The sequence below is a fragment of the Linepithema humile genome, chromosome 3, assembly GCF_040581485.1.
Source record: "Linepithema humile isolate Giens D197 chromosome 3, Lhum_UNIL_v1.0, whole genome shotgun sequence".
NCBI classification, from domain to species: Eukaryota; Metazoa; Arthropoda; class Insecta; order Hymenoptera; family Formicidae; genus Linepithema; species Linepithema humile.
Window position 1 is genome coordinate 9,068,413 of NC_090130.1, and position 19,668 is coordinate 9,088,080.

General features: G+C 36.4%; 1 protein-coding gene and 1 long non-coding RNA gene across 4 annotated transcripts in view; one reads left to right on the forward strand and one right to left on the reverse strand.

Annotated features, from left to right (window-relative positions):
- The first annotated feature begins 1,836 nt into the window (after positions 1-1,836).
- Positions 1,837-19,668, forward strand: part of pnt (pointed) — a 104,477-nt gene continuing 86,645 nt past the window's right edge. Inside the window, exons 1-2 of one of the 3 annotated variants that reach the window (XM_067351114.1) lie at positions 1,837-2,227; positions 10,231-10,343. In XM_067351114.1, the coding sequence (XP_067207215.1) occupies positions 10,236-10,343 (108 nt within the window). In that variant the 5' untranslated portion in view covers positions 1,837-2,227; positions 10,231-10,235. Of the gene's footprint in view, positions 2,228-10,230; positions 10,344-12,631; positions 13,051-19,668 lie in introns of those variants that run through there. The other 2 variants (XM_067351113.1, XM_067351116.1) reach the window with 2 other exon arrangements.
- On the reverse strand, positions 6,322-10,232 carry LOC105669433 (uncharacterized). The gene is made up of 3 exons (XR_001100262.2): positions 9,934-10,232; positions 9,415-9,524; positions 6,322-6,791 (listed from the first exon to the last, which is right to left on the reverse strand). It is a non-coding gene; the product is annotated as an uncharacterized lncRNA (long non-coding RNA).

Here is a 19,668-nt window from a genome sequence, read left to right on the forward strand (position 1 = left end):
TTAAAGTTAACCGACGTTGGAAAAAGTCAAGATCTATAGAGAGAAGATTACCTCAGTAAAACCGATTGATGGCGAGGGACGATAAAGTAAGGGGGGAGCTAGAAACAGCTTGATGGCGAGGAGCAATGAAGGAAGGGGAAAGCTAAAAACAGCTTGATGGCGAGGGGCGAAGAAGGAAGGGGAGAGCTTGATGATCTCATCGACAAACAGTAGCTGTCTGACAAGAGAGATAGCTTGTGAGATAGCTTCTGTTCGCCGATGAGATCATCATTGCCCCTCTTGCCGCTCGTCCCTCTCTGCATTTGCCCCTCTTGCGGCTCGCCCCTCTCTGCATTTGCCCCTCTTGCCGCTCGTCCCTCTTTGCGCATGAGGTAACCTTCTCTCTATAGATCTTGGGAAAAAGTGGCCCTAAATGTATTTATACATGGTATACTTTATAACTAGAACCTAGGTCAGATTAAAACCATTTCGGGTTGGACATATATTCAATCGGAAAATGGGTTGAATCGCTCTCGGAGCGAGTAAACCTGTACCAGTCGAAAACGTTATTACGCTTTCGGAGGCATTATTAATAATTACATTAGTAATACTAAAGTATTATAGTATTTTCAAAAGCTTAATATTGATTAGCTAATTTGTTTACCGCTTAAATTTTACTGCTAACGTTTCTTTAAGCGCCATGACCTTCCCAAGGAGAAATACAGGTCAAAGAAACGTCTAATAGACATCTAATAGACGTTTCTTCGACCTGTATTTTTCCCTGAGCTTGAGCATTTACATGAAAACTTCAGTGATTTTTTTTGTTTCAGCAGTTGACTACTATATTGCAATCTTGATATTAGTAAAATAGATACTAATATAACGCACTTTGAAGATTTATCCATTATTTTCTAGCTGGAAGTAATTAAAACGCATGCGCACCCGCATCGTGCTCCGCCATATTCAAATAAAAATTATTTATTTTTCGTTTTAAACAAAAACAAAATGTTGGAATATAAATTTAACCGATTATTAATAATGTACAAACAATGTACAAACGTTAAGCACGATAAATTCATAAATTGTAGTTTACGTGACGTAATTATGACAAGGGGGGGGGGCTAACTATCATTGGCGCAATTACGAAAACTGTCATTTTTTTTTAAATTAACGAAAAATGTACAAACGATAAAATATATAGTACATTCATGTACAAACGATGTACAATCCGAATATATAAATGTTTTTACGATTTGCGTTAGGGCGGGGGAGCAACTATATAGACCTCAACTATATAGACCTTTGTAACTTGGCTATTTGAGCTTATTGGGCGGTATTCATAGTCCGTTCTTATATTTAAAATCGTCTTAAGCACGGACTTATATTCGCTCTCTTCGTCACACATAGATTGTGTCTGACGAAGAGAGCGAATATAAGTTCGTTCTTAAGACGATCTTGAATATAAGAACGGACTATGAATACCGCCCATGTATTACAACATTATCGACGATTGGTTATGTTTTATTTATTTATCTTTGGAGATTACTGAGCTCATATGATAATACTAGAAAAAGTTTGAAAAACACTACTATTCTAACATTTTTCGTGGAACTTTTATCGACCTATTTTTCGTCTTCTTTCTCAAATAATATAGTTGGTTTTTTTTGTATTGTTAATAATATCTTGTCTATATAAAAATTGCTATAAATTGTGATACAATTGCGATGCATTTTGAATAGAAAATAAGTTTTTAAAAAGTTTTTAAAAATTGTTTCTATTTACATCGAGTATGTCAAAGAATCTTTTACAATAAATTTTGTTTGCATTTATCAAGTTTCTAATAATTCCCAATTGTTTCAGCATGCAGAAGTGCGGCAATCATGCGACTACACGGTTGCCATCTGTTGAGACGGAGAGGACTTGCTTCGTACGTTACAATCACGTGATTTGTTCCTACAACCGTTCACAAGCCATTGGCCGCGGGTCGAAATTGATGCGAGGTTAGTAGCGCGGATAGTTTCATTCATGAACGTCGGGAACGCGGCCATAATACTTTTGTAATCTGTATTGTGTATACAGGTTATACGGCGCGTCGTTGCGTTAGTGCTGCTGCCGATGTGCGTGCGCCTCCTAGTTGTACACGTGATTCCCGCTTTGTGTTGCGTTTTTGCATGGTGTCTATTGTGTGCAATCGTACCGGCTGGAAATTCTTACTGACAAACTTCTGGTACAGCTAGCAGCGAGACAGGTACGTGGAAAAAGCGGTAATTTAGCGTTGAAGTCGCTGACTTTTCGACTGCCCGTCGCACGATTAGTCGCTACGGAGCTCTCGGGCTGGCTCGCCGATAACTGTGGCTGTGCGAACGTTAGATGTATATCATTGTCTAGCATTTAGCATATTATGCTGTGTGTGGAACGTTTATTTTCGCGCTCGGTTCGCTCATGAATGGATCATAAAGAGCGGAATTCTTACGATCCGCCGGCGAGTTTTAGCTCAAGTTCTCCGGCTAGAGCTGGTTTTAGCTTGTGTATATAGTACTGATGCTTCGTGTTATTACACCAACTTCGCAAAAACAATAATTTACTTCACGCATAACGCGACGAGAAAAGTGCTGCGTGGATCTTTATGAGGATTTAGCAGAACGCCGTCAAATTCGGCGGTGGGTTTCTTCAAATCATATCGCGCACATATTCTTCGCGTACAGATCGGGAGTCTAAAAATAAAAGCACCTTTCTTTCTCTCTCTCTCCAAATAATCGCCGTAGTTATAATACGCAAGAAAATGGTTCAAAATTAGAAGATAAAAGAATTAAAGATTTATGTGACCATTGTTTGTCAGTGAGCTGTTATTTCGAATTGGGATTAAAAAAATCTTATCGATACTTTTTTTTTGTACATTTTGTATTGAAGATAAAGTAGGCGTAAGCTCGAACTATGACGAAACGTAATGTTCAAAATGTAATGAAAACAACAAGCATTTCTAATTTTTGGCAAATTATTTTTCTGTGAATGTAGGCAGTATAAAATTATCGAGAAATCAATAATTGTTATAAATAACGTTAAAGACGTGCATTATTTCTGATTTTCAACAATTAATTTTCTTCGATCAACAGTGAAAATAGGAAAACGGAGTGTATTTCGCCGGTTTATGAAAAAAGTGTTTAGCCTGCCTGTATTATGTTTATATTATCCCACCTAAAGGTTTATCTCTTACAAGTCTTATGACTACAAAATGGAAAAAAGTGTACACTGAAATAGCCTTATCATAAAATAACAATGAAACTGACTTTGATAACGGAATGGCAATATGATGTCACCCGTCGTTAGCGGGGTTATCGCTGCAGGGTCAATTTAGAATAAATCAATTGGGACAAGGAATATTTTTATTTCAATATTTGAAAACTTACATAAAAAACAAGTCATAAGAACATAGATCTTACAAATATAACGGAGATATTTAAAATCTTTCAATCCGTGCTGCAATTTATTTGTCATGCAAATTTGATAGTAAAAATTTAGTTCGCTTTATTTTCTTCTGATTTTCTCATATAATCCACAAAATAAACTTACTCTGAAAATTCACTTTGAAAAGCTAATTCTATAAATATTATGTTAAATTAAATAGGAGTTAATTGGCTGACAAGATCTTTTCTAAACTTGTCTTGAGGAGTTTATATTAGTCGTTATATGGTAGTCATTATGGTAATCATTACTTTTCACATTTCAATGAATTCGTAATTGCCATTTGAGAGCGTCTTTTATGATCTTTTATTATCGGCAATAAAAATAACTTAAAATAATGTAAAAGCCTTTGAGAGAAGGAAAACGAGGAATGCGATGGCCTGCATCGGTTGACCGAAGGTTTTTGCACAATTTCTCGGGTCTCAGACCCCGCAGTGCGGCAACGTCGCGACCTGCATCTCCTTTCATCTCACCACCACTTTTCTTCCCCTCTCTCTTTTTCTCTCTTCTTCTCTCCTTCTTTTCACGTTTCTCTTCTTTTTCTTACCGTTTTCGTTTGCCAAAGATGACAAACGGTGACAAAGAAAGAGAACGCTTTGTAAGGGATAACGTGACAACGCGATGTCTGAAGGATCAGAAGCAAGAAACGACGATAAACCATGATGCTATGTCCATAAAGAGATGCGGACAAAGTTAAAAAATAAAAAACAAGAAGCGCGATAATCGATTTTCTTCAACGCTTAATCTTTCGAAAGCTAAAATGTCGTTTAAATGCTAAATATCTTGCCTTATCTTTTTTGCGGAAATTAACTTGATGTAACTTTATAGCAATCTTACGTAATTCCTCATCAAACATCCGGAGATAATTAACGAACTACATTTCAGAATTTTGTTGTTATATTTCCAAGAACAGAAAATTGTTGGAAGGAAAATATCTCGGGTTGTTAAAACTAAAATGAAATGCTTAATGTTCCATTTGTTGAAATTAATTCAGATCGCGGAGTGTTCATTTGCGAATGAGTGATAAAGTGCCTACTTGCGATTCATCCAAAGTCAACGATGATTCATGATTTTTTTTTTCTCTCACTGGACCATCAGAGTGATGTTGAGTTTGGCATACGGGTGCGTACGCACCAGATATGACGTCGTAGGTTCGCCTGCCCGCATCTGGAAACCCAGTAATGGCCTCTCAAGAGATATTATGTTGCTTTCAAACTTGAGACAATAGATACTCCGCTTTTGCGATGGGCGGGCTACTTAAGGCACAAGATTAATATCGATTACCTCGCGTTTATAGAATATGTTTAAATATATACATGTTGCTCTTAACGCTAAATGCGTATAGCAACAGTCTAGTTTGTTAATAAATAGAATCGAGACCAATCGTTACGATGAGAATTTCAGAGATGCAATTGTTTGTTTAATTCTGATTGTAATAATATAAGAATACATATAGAAAAGTAATGAAATTATTTGCATAAAGTTATAATTATGAAACGTGAAATTTTCTAAAGACATTTTAGCATCAAATAACTAATAATTAATAATTAATAACTAATGAATAATTTTAATAAATTCAGTATTTAAAGAATTCTAATAAAAATGGCAAACATATATGGCATTTTGTTATTAATTTGTATTTAAGAAATAAAGGAAATTATTGCATCTTATTTTGATAAAATATTATTACAAAGTATTTATTTTGTATTATTACTTGTATTGTATATGTGTATCACATTTGATAAATTTTAATCAAATTATATAAGAATTATATAAATCGGCTCTTAGGCCGATGTCACAATTGTGTGTGCAAAATTATCTGTATTTTTAATTATTAACAAATCGGTCTAATCGACCTTACTGTGGTTTTTCAGTTGCTTTGTCTTGAATCTATTGTACGGTTTGAATGATTTGGTTTTTCATTTTCGAGTCAGTGGTTATATGAATTTAGGTCTAATTTTTAATATGTGCTATTTAATGAAAAAGATACTGCAACAGTACGTTTGTCAACAATTGTAAATAAGTTTGCACAAACATAACTAGCATTGTAAAAATCTACTTAAAAATCTACTTATTCTTACATAATTTGATTTTTTTAATCTACTGAATCTGATTTACATTATATTGTTAATCAACTTTAACTATTACGTATATTTTCTTCATAAAATTGAAAGTAAAAATTCGGTATTAATGGACACTACAGATCAGCAAACGCACTGTATTTTTTATCTCAATGAGAGTGAAACTAGGCTGATTCACTCTTTATTTTTCCCTTTTCGAGTTTTTTTGTTGCCTTTTTCCTCTCTAGTTTCTCGAATTGCAGGTAGATTTAGGAATGTAAGACATTCCTGGACATTCCTCCTTGAATGTATCCAACAGTATGAACAAAGAAGTATAACGAAATCTGACGAAAGATTACTTTTCTAAAGATTAATTTTTCTATTCTGATAACGATACTTGGAAAATTCACCAAACTTCACTAATTTAATCATCGGCTTTGAATCTAGTTTTAGTCAGTTTTCTATCTTTGCATTCAATCTTTTTGATAAATTCTCCGTATTATGAAATTTACAAATTCAAACTGTCGTTAACTTATCTTTTTTATTAATCAGATAACATGTTACATGAAGCACTCGTTTAATTACAATAATAGGTGAAAGTTTTCAACTATTTCTAATTTTATTTAAGAAAATTATGAAGATTTAAAAATAAAAAAACTTGATTATTAATCCTCTCGCATCTGCAATCTCGCATTACTTTTTAAACATTCAACAAAAAATATATATTATGCACGAATTTTATGCACCAAAATGTATAATAATATATACTGGTTCTTAATCTGCTTTAAACCAGTTATAATCTTGATAATCTTCTTGATAACAGAATATTAGTTGATAATATTAACAAGTGGAACAGGAAACGGACAAATAAAATAAAATATTGATATCATGCGGAATAAATAACAAATAATCGGAATATGACAGTTTGAAATGAATGTAAAATATTGACCTTTATGAAATATTTGAAACAATCAATTAAATTATCAATCTATGTTACTTTATTTGTAGACGATAATTTTCTCATCTATTTTATGATGGGAATTATCATTTTAATGATTCGTCTATTGTACTGTTCTCTTTTAATTTCGTATTTGTAATAAACAATTTCGGGGAACTCACGCAATATTTTTCGTTACGCGCATCAGATAAATATTTGAATGATAATGGAACACACATATCCAAACAAATTGCAAGCGTCATTATTTGCAATCGGAGAATTTCGGTGCTAATCTTAACTTTCCGATAATAATCAAAGCTTTTACAGCGATATCAGCGTGGTGCCAATTCCTCCTGCAATAAAACAGAAATTGTCACATTTTTTTCAGAATTAAGATTATACTGAAAATTGTTATCATTTCACCGTGAAAATATTAATCTTCGTCGATCGGATAATTGTTAAAATATTTTTTGTGTGTAAAAGAAATTAATCTGTTTTCATTAACTTTTTATCGCTTATCGCGACCAAATATCGCGACGGGGGTTCTGATAATTTACGAGATACACTTATCGTTAGGTTGAGGAATTATGTTATATTTAGTTGAGCGTATATGATTGTACAGCGCATGAGATATTAGGTATTACGCATAAGTTACGTTCACTATTTATATATATAATTTATATATTTACAAGTTTTAATAACAACATATTTTTATATTAATATTTCTTTGCAGAATCATGTTTGCGATGTACAAAAACAATCAAATATTTATTATTGCACAGTAAAATTAAGCTTAACGGTAGATTATATTATACAGAGTGTCGCAGATATTTTAAATTATTTTGAAATCTATTCTCTTAACGATATTAAAATAAAACAAATTGGATTCACTTATCGACGCGATGGAGAGCAGCGAAGTTGTTCGCAAGTCGATCTGTAACAAAGCACATCTAAATTATAGCAGCGTTTAAAATAATTATTTGACAAATAATTATTACGCGCATTATTAAACATTACTCATCTTTGCATGCAAACATCTGATAAAAGATTTATATATTTATATTTAATAACCATCGATATATAAAAAATTGCAAATCTTTTACTGAATATTTCAAAGTTTTTATGCGCGTTACATTTTTACGTGCAATATTTTGCGAATAACAAATAACAAATGAATGATTATTTACCCTAAAGTTCTCACCGACGCCCGATGTCCTTCCCGAGCCTCTTCCTTCACTCAGTCCTTGTTCTTTAAGGCACTCACACGCGTTTGCGACGCGAATATAAAAATCGCACGATGATTTATAAACGGCATTCCCGACGCGTACTTTGTCACAAAAGTAAAACTCGCACGGATTACACGTTCGACGCTCTGCCGCGTTCGTAAAAGTAAGGACAGGAAATAATAAGGATAATACTATTGGAGAGGATAACGCGTCGGAACGATTTGCCGTGCGAATAATAAAGGTGTAATAAACATATCAAAAACAAGATTTGGGGAAATGCAAGGAGTAAAGTGCGACAATGTGCGTACCGATACATAGCACAAGAAAGAGCGAGTGAGAGGGGAAATATAGATCATGTAAACTAAGAGGAAGACAACCCAAGTCAGCCTCGAAACTCTTAACATTAGAACATTTATCAAATATTTCTCGAAATCGAGTTTAAACTCGATTTCGATAAATGTTAAATAAATACTTTAGTGTTAAAAGTTTTTAGGTCGATTTACTGCTTGTGGCGGAGTTGTTTACATCGCTACGCTCAGCTTGCATATTTATATTCTCTCTCTCTCTCTCTCTCTCTCTTTCTCTCGCACGCGTTATGTATTTGCACGCACATTGTTATTCTCTACTTTCCCGCATTTGTCGAGTTGGAATCGCCGTGACTTTGTTCTTGGTGTGTTTATTGTGTTTTTATTATTCGCACGGCGGCACTTGTACGCGACAGATTGTTTCGTACTCTTGGCGTGTTATTTTCTTCTATGATACGATCCTTCCCGTGTCTTTGATACTACTTCTCGTTTTCGATCCTCTTTTCCGTCGTTATCTATTGCGAACAGTGTCGAACGTGTATTCCGTGCGCATATTCGAGTTACATCTTTGTCCTAAAATAACAAATTACGTCGGAATGCCGTTTCAAATGTCGGATTTTCATGTTCGCGTCGGAGTGCTTTGAAGGATTGAAAGAAGGAAGAGGCTCAGGAGAAGCATCGGACGGCTGTGGAGCAACTTCGAGGTAATTAATCATTATTTTGTTATCCGTTCTTTGTAAAATGTTGCGCGTAAATAATTATGTATAACGCACATAAAATATTTGAAATATTCAATAAAACATTTACAATAATTAATATTCATGATTATTAGATTTTTTCACATATTTATTACTATTTTGCACATTTATGTTTAATACAATTAAATATTCGATGATTCTTTTATTAGCTATTTGCTTAAAAGACAAATAAAAAATTCAATGTGCGCAAATATTTCTTAGATACTAATTATCTTATCGCTGCTGTAATCTGGACGTTCTTTTGTATTTTGCAGATCAACTTTGCAGACCAACAGAGCAACAACCCCGCTGCTGCGCATCGTGCCGGTAAGTCTAATTAATCAAATTCAAGTCAATTCAATTTGTTTCAATATCTATATAAAAGATTTCAAAATAATCTCAAATATCGGTAAATAATTTTATGTAAAACATAAAGCGGCTAATTATACGATATCTTTAAACTAATCGCGAACGGTATTATTTTTTTTAATACGAGCGATCGATTAGATATTTTTTAAATAAATATTTGGACAGATTTTTCTAATAGACTGCGACAAAAGCTAGATGTAAATGAGTTAACATCGTCGCGAAAAGCGATTGCCTCGAAGAGACTTTTTTCTCTACGTTTTGGAGTTTCTTGAAGACGCATTTTAACCGCGTGTAAAGGGTCGTGAGAGTGTCGAGGTAGCCGTACAGTTTTCCACCTACCATCTGGCGACTGGGGTCTCAGCCGAAGTAACCTGATCTTCGTCGCGACGGAGATTCGAATACCTCCTGCGCTTCCACACATCCGTGCTCCGTCCGAAACAATAGCCTTCCTTCCAATTAGCACAAAAATTTAAAACTTACATTAAACCTCCACAAAACTCTATTAGAACAATAAATTGATTCGACTTATTAATAATGACATCGATCGAATTTTTCAACGGTTTAACTTTGTAATTTTGTATTTACATTCGCTTTAATTAAATTATAGATAAATTGTTAAACATAAGTAAGCCGTATAATATTGAATTTTGAAGAATTGCGATAAATAGCGATAGCTCCGAAATTTTCTTTAATACAAATTTATTTGAAAATGATCTAAAAAGTTAAAATTTGGATTTCTAATAAATTCTGTATACGTATATTGTACAAATACATATACATGTTATTGTATGCAGAATGCAAATCGTAAGACGGAGTGTGATTATAACTATTGTGTGTTAAAACGCTCGCTTTGCTTACATCAGTAAGCGTTCTTTACCGAACGATATCGACCGCACATCTAAAAGCGGGCTATTTAGCGGTTGATAAATAAATGTATCTCACGAACCAGAATATCGTGCCAAGCCAGCGGATCCGGTATAAAATTATAATTGGGACGTCGTGTCATGCGATCCGAGCGAAGAACCCCACGCAAGCCCCCAAATCTAACCCGTGTTTCATTTTGCTTATACATTTTTTCACGCGCGATAATTTTCCCAATTGCGTGTCAATACTTATTTTGCGACATCTATTTAAATAAACAACTTTTTCTTGCAGTCAAGATGGATATGGAATCCCTGTACGACTACGGGGAGGAGGAGCAGGACTTTTACGAAGAAAGCCCTGGAACCAGAAAAGGCGGCTATCCCATTGATCATAGATCCATAAAGGTAGGTCGATATTTCGATCTCAGACGTGAAACAGCGCAAGTGGGAAATGTTCTCGACAATTATTGCTCGAAAATGCACGACGAGAGGAAGCGCATGCTTCATTGAGATACATTTTTTATAGATATTTGTAATAATAATCCGCAGCGCTCTATAATTCCCGTTATCTTGTAATAAATGAGATTAATTACAGTGATTGTACAACATGTTGTACAAAATGCGTAAGTGTAATTAACATTTTAAATTGTCTCGTTATCACAGTAACGATTTTATCTTTCGAGAATATTCGCCTTTCATACATTTCAATAACTCCATCGAGTTTTCATGTCTATCTCGAAGAGGACACGGAAAAAAATATTTACTACTTTGCTTATATTCAATTAGTGCTTATAAATATTAATACCTCGCTTTTACATTCACTTCTTATCGCCATGTTCCTGTTACAATTATAACAGACGATCTAAACGTATATTTCAATATCTTTTTTTTTTTCTTTTTTTTTTTTTACAAGTTGAGAATTACGAGATTTTTGTATGTTAATTGGACGGAAAAATAAGACGGTGTCGAGTAAAGCTGTCGAGTTGTGTGTAATTTGTCTGTGCAATAGCGATAGCAGTGAGAGACGCGTTACGAATATTCCTCGCTCTCTCGACGATGCGAGCGCGTTGGCAAGCGAGCGCGTTGGTTGGAGCCGGTGATTGTGCGAGTGCCACTAACAATTCGTTCCTTGTCGCTCTCCGCCTTCGTTTTATGAATGAACGTAGAACCGGCACTCGGATCCCTTCCCCCCCTCTCCTCCCCTCCCCCGCCTGTCCCTTCCCCCCTGCTATTCCCCACGCGCCTTCAGCCTTCATCTCTCTGTCACTGAGTGACCGTCGTCCGTCTCGCCTCTGCTCTCTGCCTCCATCATTTCTCTCTCTCCCCCCCCCTCTCTCTCTCTCTCTCTCTCTCTCTCTCTCTCTCTCTCTCTCTCTTTCTCTTCTCTTCCATCCCTCTGTCCATCGCTGAACGAAGCCGAACGCGTTTCGCCGCTGATCCGAACGATGTGAAACACTGAACAACGGTTGAGTTGACTGAAACCCTCGGTTCCTTTCATTGACTGACTCTTTGAGACTGAAAAACGTAATATCTGTAAAAGTTTGCTATGATTATTTCAATGAATTTTTATTTGTATTCTGATGGATTAATTTATGACGCAACGTATAATATTAATTAACCTCAAAAAGAATTAAATATTGAAATTGGAAATGGGTATATTTTTTGGTTTCTTTTACGCAAGATATTTTTTGTGTAATGTTGATCACTTTAATAACTTTGTGAATATAAAATCTAAACTTAAAAGAGCTGAAAGTCATTTTGTCGATACACGAAAACCGTATGTTCGGTGATTTAATTTAATTGTTTGAATTTGTTTTTAATTAAAATTATATATCGCATAATGACTGTGAAACTGGCATATTATGTCGTGGAAACTCATAAATTATTGAGAATTTTTGTCTTTATAATAGTAACACCGAAAAAATATGTATTCTCCGTCTTAAGAGTATTTCACTTATATTTATAATATCTTCCTCTAAAATAAGCGCCAAGAAAATCCTCTTAGTTTAAGAGAAAAATCTTCTAAAGAATATCAGATATTCTTAACGTAAGAATGCTAAATGAGATACTCTCTTATCATTATATTATTTAATATTTGGAATCGTTATTTGGAATCATGATAACAAAAAACAATAAAAACAGTTTATAAATGGATATTTATTATTTACTTGAGGATAAACTGAATTATCAAATCCACGTCGGTCTTGTGATCATTTCTTGGTGATTTTGTAAAAAGGAAACATATATATGAATTACAATTGAATGTTTTTATTAAAATAAGGAACTCTTAGTTTATGATATGCCAGTTTTATGTACTGGTTGGTATTACATATAAAAATTTTGTAACAACATTTGCTTGAATCACAAAATCGTTATGCATAAAAATACTTGAAATTAAGAAAAGATAAATATATCCATTGAACAAATTTTAATATCTAGCATTCACCGTTCGCAGTTTTATTTCCGATTTTTTCGCCAAAATTTGTAAACAATTTGTAAGATAATCTTTCCCTGCCGATTTTCGTTCTTTTCACTCGTTTCGCTCGTTGTTTTCCGTGAAGTTTCACTATATTGGAATTTCTGTTTTTCCAACGAAACCTCGGATACTTTCGATCATTTTCGTCAGTCATCGTTTGACCTGAACCTAGGCACCTTACCCTATTGTATTCTTTTTTATGAATTGGCTGGCTCAGGCTGCTAAACTAGCAGTGCTAGTTTGCGCGGGTTTTCTTCAGTTAGACACGTCAGGTATTCCGGAATGGTCGCTTCTGGATCGCAATAAAAATTTGTACAGAAACGGCGATTGGTACGCGATAAAAAATCGTTGCGAAGTATCGACGCTTATCCTATATTGACCTATAAAAAGTTCGTATTCGAGAGTGAAAGATCGCGGATTTAATCTCACGATGTTTATATCGAACTCGAGATCGTATTTTCGTCATTCACGTTTCGTCAGTCGTGTAGAATGTGCATAAAATATAAAACAATGTTTGAACAACACGGATCCGGAATGATGAACAACCCGTGTTGCCTAATGCTAAATAGGTATTGCGTAGATAGGTATACATATCGGATTTGGCCAAAATTTGTGTTACAACTGGAACCACAAATGGTGAGTGTTGTATATTAAGATAAGTTCTTTTTATTCTTTTTTTTTCATCTTTAACACTTAGCTGCCCAGCCAATTTCGAGTGTGAGCTCCACGGAGTTCAAAGCGCGCAATTGTATACAAATAATTTTATTGTTTTCGTTTAATATATCTATAAATAATGAATAAAATTATTCTTATTTAAATTAAAACTTAATATGATGAAGCTCCTGTGGAAAATTACGCCATCTATATATATTATATGGGTGACGTGGCCAGTCTAAATGTTAATGATTAAGACAAGGAAGCAATAAAATTTTAGCAGAATTTCAGCGCCGCCGATGTTTATCTTTGTTTAATTTTGAAAATTTTTATGCGCAATAATTAGTGTCAATTTTTAAAAGACAAAATTTTTGCGATGACACCAGCGTCATTCGAGAAATACCGAATTTTTATGACGCAAAAATCAATACTCAATTTATAAAAAAATTGCGTGAAAATTATCCTCTGTTCATTCATTTTCTGAAATTGTAATTGTTTGATCTCGCTTGTGCGCTCGGTCTTTGCCATCATTCACTTCTCTTTTCTCTGTTCATTCTCTCTCCTCTCTAAATATCCCAACAGATATCCAAATATTTGATTAGTATTTTCCAAAATCTACACGGAAACTAGTTTATATATGAATCGCGTTACTGCAAATATTAGTTAAAGTAAGTCTAGTGTTTATTCGGTGCTTCTTCTAGAAACCGCAGCGGATCAATTGAAACTCTCATTTCAATCTTACTTAATATTTATAAAAACAATCCGTAGAAATAAAGTGAGAGGTTTGCGAAATTTTCCGAATTCCGATATCACTTGGAAATTCGAGTGGCGATTCACGTGGCGTGAATCGATCGTGAAAAACGATGGCAATCCGCGTGTGCGCGCGCGCGCGCGTGTGTGTGTGTGTGTGTGTGTGCTAGTTATAAGAGAAACGAGATATGGAAAGGCACAACGTGCGCGGGAGGAAATGCATAGGGGGAGGAGAAAGGGAAACCTAAGCCTCCAGAAATAGCATCCCTTCCCGCGTCGTGCGCGACCAGACCTTCTGCATGCGCCTCTGGTCGTTCTAGTCGCATGCACCGTTGGCTGCCTTTGCCTACGTCATGCATTCGCCCGTTGCGACGACGGTGCAGCAACTCCGTCGTCCTACACACACCATTCTCGTTCTTCGGTTCTGTTTTTTTTTTTTTTTTTCATCTTCTTTTCCCTTCCATGTGGCGGCAAAAGAGCCGGCAGAGCCATAATGTAGTTTCAATCGCGTCGCACTTTCGAGTTTCTTCTCGCCGCATCTCTTGCATTCCATATTTTCGAGCGTTTTTATCTTTCGCTGCACGTGGGAAGGGAAAGGGGGGAGGAGGGGGAGGGGGGACAACTAAATTCAGCTTTCTTCATATTTTACCACGTCTCGCGTATTTTCATTTTTTTTTTTTTTTTTTTCCCTCGCTATTAAACATCGAGCGCTATTATTACATTGCCTTTCATCGTTCGTTATATTATTTTTGTTACGGACTACCCACGTGGCACATGCGCCTTGCAGCTAGTGCACTCGCGTCCCACGCCTTCCATTCTTGGCCTTCTATCCGCTCTTTGCTTTCTGTGTGTGCGGCGGCAAAGTCGTATAAAAGGACAGTGTAATTTTAGTTTCATTTAACAACATTCTTTGCGAAACGCTGCGATATCACTTGCCGCCTATCGAGCGTATTTAATTGTAACATCGCCTTCCGCTTCTCGTCGTTTCAACAATTCCGATCACTTTTGTTGCGATCTCTCACTGTAATTTTCCATTCGTTTGTACACCTGATCCTATTTCTCGCTCCATTTCTGGCTGAACAAGCGGCACAACAGTGCTATCGAACTCTGCATACTCCGATAGATACGCACACACGTGGAATGCACAAAATTATGGTCATTTTTTTATGATCAAAGTGGGCTTTATATTCTTTGAGAAATTAAGATCTCAATGCATTCTTGTAATTTTCGACTTTTTCCGAAATCCCTCTTGAAGTAGAAATTTGCACGGCATTTAAAGCAGATTATTGGCGATCGTCCCATTCCTTCGCCATTAATAGCGGGTTGTCTAGTTGATTTAATGACCAAGGACTTAGCCATCGATCTCAAATTAAGCGTTATGGGCGCGGTCCATCCGCTTTTTTCGCTGCGTGCATGATATATTTCCATCAATGTTGTTACACACTCTCGAGTCCGCATAACTTTATGCAAGCGTGTTCGATAAAGTATTTTCTTGCATATCAATTATTTGAAGTACATAATCGAACCGTTGAACTAATCCCCTGTTACGAGGGTTACATAAAGTTCATTTCCTGTTACGGTCTACGATATTATCAATTATCGGATTATCGACGAAGATTATCGACAAGCACATTAAAATTTAACAATACTCATCATATTAAATTCAAGTATAACAGCTGTACTCTCATACAACGAGTGTGTATATATATATATATATAGTTCTTATCGCACTGTTTGAATATATAAAATAGATATAATTCGATTATCATTGGAAATTTCATCATAATTTTGCGACGGAAATATTTATCGGATTTCGTGAGCAATGCGTTTACGATTTTATAAACAATGCGGTTATCATTTTTTCATGACATTTTCAAATTTTTTAATTATGTAGCAGCATCAACCGTAAAAGCGGGAGAAACGATTCAACATCGATTTTTGCGATAAGCTATTAATGTGAATCGTGAATAAACCGTTCGCTGATTTAACTTCGCTCGCATTCGAGGTGGATATAATGGTAGTAACGTCTGACCGATTAATTAATCAGCGTAATCGATAAGATATCCAGGCCAGCAAATCTCCAATGTAAGAATAAAGTTGACTTTACGCGGATTTTGCACCGCCGCGGTAAGCAAGTATTATTGTTTTTGTTTCGCTTTTCTAATTAATACGATATCATCGCGAAATGCAGTCTTTAGTTCTCTCGAATCAATATCCGCATCTTGGATTAATGATGTTATATAATTAAAAAAATATATGATCTATTGGAATCTACAAAATCACAAACATTGGTTAAAATTAACTAGGATCTAAGCGAATTTTTTACTTTTAGAAAGAAATCTACAAAGGGAGAATTACTCAAGCTTTATTTTCCACTTTCATCACTTTTACGAAAATTTAGGATTCTATGACAAGTTTAACACTATTTAAATTTTCAAAGAGCCACATGCAGCACTCACAATCAAATATGTATTTAATGCCTCGGCTTGTCTGCGATATGACAAATAAAGAGTTCAATAATTTGCATGGTCGCGCCCGTAATGAAGAAAATCGTGACGTTAATTACGAGCGCTCGAGGTACGAGCGGATTGATCGGGAAATCAGCCAGCCGAGCGTGCGCCGTCGTTTTCATAAATATGTCGCGCGCATCGATAAACTGTATCTTATTTTTATATGCAATGTCCCGAAATAATAAAAACATCAATACCGTCGTGTGTCGCGCGATAAAAGTTTCTCCCGCCAGGTCGTCCGCGTCGCGCAAAGTTTCCTTTATCTCTTTTCTGTTGGTTATTCGATCGGCTGTTGCGCACAACACTTTGCACACTGACTCACCCGGAGGACATTTCTCAACATTAGCCATTGGGTTTAATTTCCATATGGTTGTTTGCCAATTAACGCACCTGTTCATTCGCGCTGCTCGTTAACGAACGCTTTGTTAACGCTTCTTTAGCCAATGTTTTATCGATGCATCACGATCCGAGATAAAACGCCGCGTCAGATTATCGCTACATTGTCATTCCTGCGTTCGTAAGTGTTACGTAACGAACGAGTTTGGATAGGAACACTCGTGCCGCGATATATGCAAAGCAAATTGAGCACCGAATTGCCGTTCTCGCGCTTTTTTCAGACAAACATACTATATGTGTTATATAGACATAATTTCACACGTGTGTAGGCATAGATTGTACATTGATATTCCAATTAAGATGTCAAATTGGTATTAAGTTCGATATGCCAGAGTTATTGACGACGACGGCGACTTATTGATGTGGTTGTGTAATAAATTTAATAAAATCAATGCCGTTATTTTTAGATAGATACTTAGAATAGATGGATAGGTAACAGTATTTGTTCGGAATTATCTTTTAGGTATGAGTTTTATGAATGAAGAAACGCTAACATATTTTACGAGATAAGTCAATATATGTATATCTTAAATAAATGGCTTATATCTTAAAAAGGTGAAACCGCAATCTTCATATTTTTCTACATCACGTCCGTTGACCTGTTTATTGCCTAGATTTCTTTTCCTTTCTTCTTTTTTTTTTACTTCACCGAGCATCTAAATAAAAGCGAGATAGGCGACAAACAACTTGTATGGCACCTCGCGTCGGCAAGTAAAATTTATCTTATCGCGCGATAGCTCGAGCCCGGATTGCACCGGATGACGTTCGCGCTCAAATGATGTTTGATATTGCATTCATTGATAGAATTGACTTCTAAAATGTATTAGCGCACGTGTGGTCTCCTTACCTGGAACGCCGCTACAGAGAAATCATCATCATTCATGGAAGGAATATTTGTACACATAACGCAAACACGATAATTCTCCCGTTCATGCGATTTATCGCTTTATCGGCAGTTTTTGAGAAGGAAAATACTAAATGTTGCAAGTATCGACGAGGACTGTTCGTTTTCAAGCGCGCATAAAGCGATACTTTTCCAGTCCGCCGTTTCTCGTCTTTTTTTCGTAACATCTGTGATTATCGAAGGATAAAATGGCTTATCTTTAGAAGTTTTGAATCTCATAAAGAATATATTTCGCAGTGTATTCCCACGATCTCAGACACTTTATTTTCCATTAATCAGCGTCCGTATCTTGACTCACTCAAGAAAGATACAAGCAAAATATATATAAATCGTATCAAGCTTATCGTATACCCGCAAACAGTCTACATCCGCTAGGTCATGTGTAAGATGTCTGATATGAATTGAAAATTCTCAATTGGCGGGCGCAGCGGTTATATAAAGTTACGCAAGGTTCACGCGCTTCGCGAAAAAAAAAAAGCGAAGAGCGTCACAAATCGGTGTCGATAATGCCATTTCTGAATGAATCCATCCAGTTTCTCGCTCGTACTTGACGAACGTAACTTATCTCGCGATATTCTCGGAACTGCCCGCCGCCACCGCTCTCGCTGATTCGTTCTTCCTTCTCGCCGCTCGCTGCGTGGTCCGAATAGATTTACATGTCTGAAAGGGCCATTACACCGAGAAAACACGTCTGAAAGTCGTCTACTTTTTCCGCGGCGAAAAATTAAATAACAAATCGCACATCGTCGCTGTTGAAATGCCGCGATAGCGGCGAATTCCTCGCGAATGCTCTCTCGGTTTCCTTTGATTTGTACTTCTCGTTGCGATGAATATGAGTAATATGTCGCGCCGAAAGACAGATTAATACCTTTCGACCGTAAGTGCTACTCGGCAGAATCTGTGAAGCGTAATTAAGCGTAGCTGCAGTGCTAGAATTCTTAAGTTTTTCAGGCCGTTATCGCGCGAACTCCGCATAAACAGGATACCGCAGGTGAAAGGTCATCAGTCCTTCGCAAGGTGATGGTTTTCGGTCGTTGTGAGCGGAATATTTCCCCAAATGTGTATCTCGAGTTCAGGAAACGATGATCGAAAAATGCGTAAGCATGTTTGCGGCTGATCTGGAAATAGCACATTTTTTTCACGCGAGTGAAAAAATTTCATCATTGATCGCAATTCTGCAATTCTGCAATTCATATATTTAGCTGCGCGTGTTTATGGAATTTTTATTCCCGCGATAACCGATACTATCTGATGTTTACTTTCTGGGATGAAAAATTTGCGTAAAAATTCGCGGGGAAGGTCAGGGTCAATGCTGGCGAACAAACAGTGCGGCTCGCAAATTGTACACATCGGCATTCGGCCATCTTATCGCAGATAACCGCCCCGAGCTTTACGATTCTCAGTCGCATCTGACGGACACCGTCGTTTTAGACGACGACGACGACGGGTCTACTCGATCACGTATTATTGGCACGCGATGAATGAATAGATCTCCATTCAGCGTCGAATACCGATGACGAAAGAGGAAGAGATAGGCGAATATAGATAGACGAACGTGGAGGGAGAGAGAGAGAGAGAGAGATGCAGCGCGCGAGGGTGGGCGATCGTGCGAGGAGAGACGGCGGAATAGAACGTGACGGGACTCGCGCGCGATCTCTAGAGCTTTCTATTTATCTGCATACACGTGTTGCGCTCGCACCACTGATAACTCGATGAATAATTATCGTGTAATACAGAGACATCGTTGTCCCGCTTGGAATTTTATTCTGATTCACTGTTGATTTAAGCTTGTCCTTTTTTTTTCACGGATTAAATTATTTTTGTCGGATCGCGGCGATCTGAAATCAAAGAGCAAATATTTATTATGCTATATTTGTCTTCACTGCTACGCCGGGCGTCAGCATTTTACGTAAGCCTCCGTGTTTATGAAAGAGTGCAAGGGAGAGCTTTCACTTGTTTATTCCTTTCTTCGTTATTATCGTTACCGATTTTTTTAGTCGATTTTCCGAAACTATCGTAGCCGTTGCAGTTCGGGGAAAA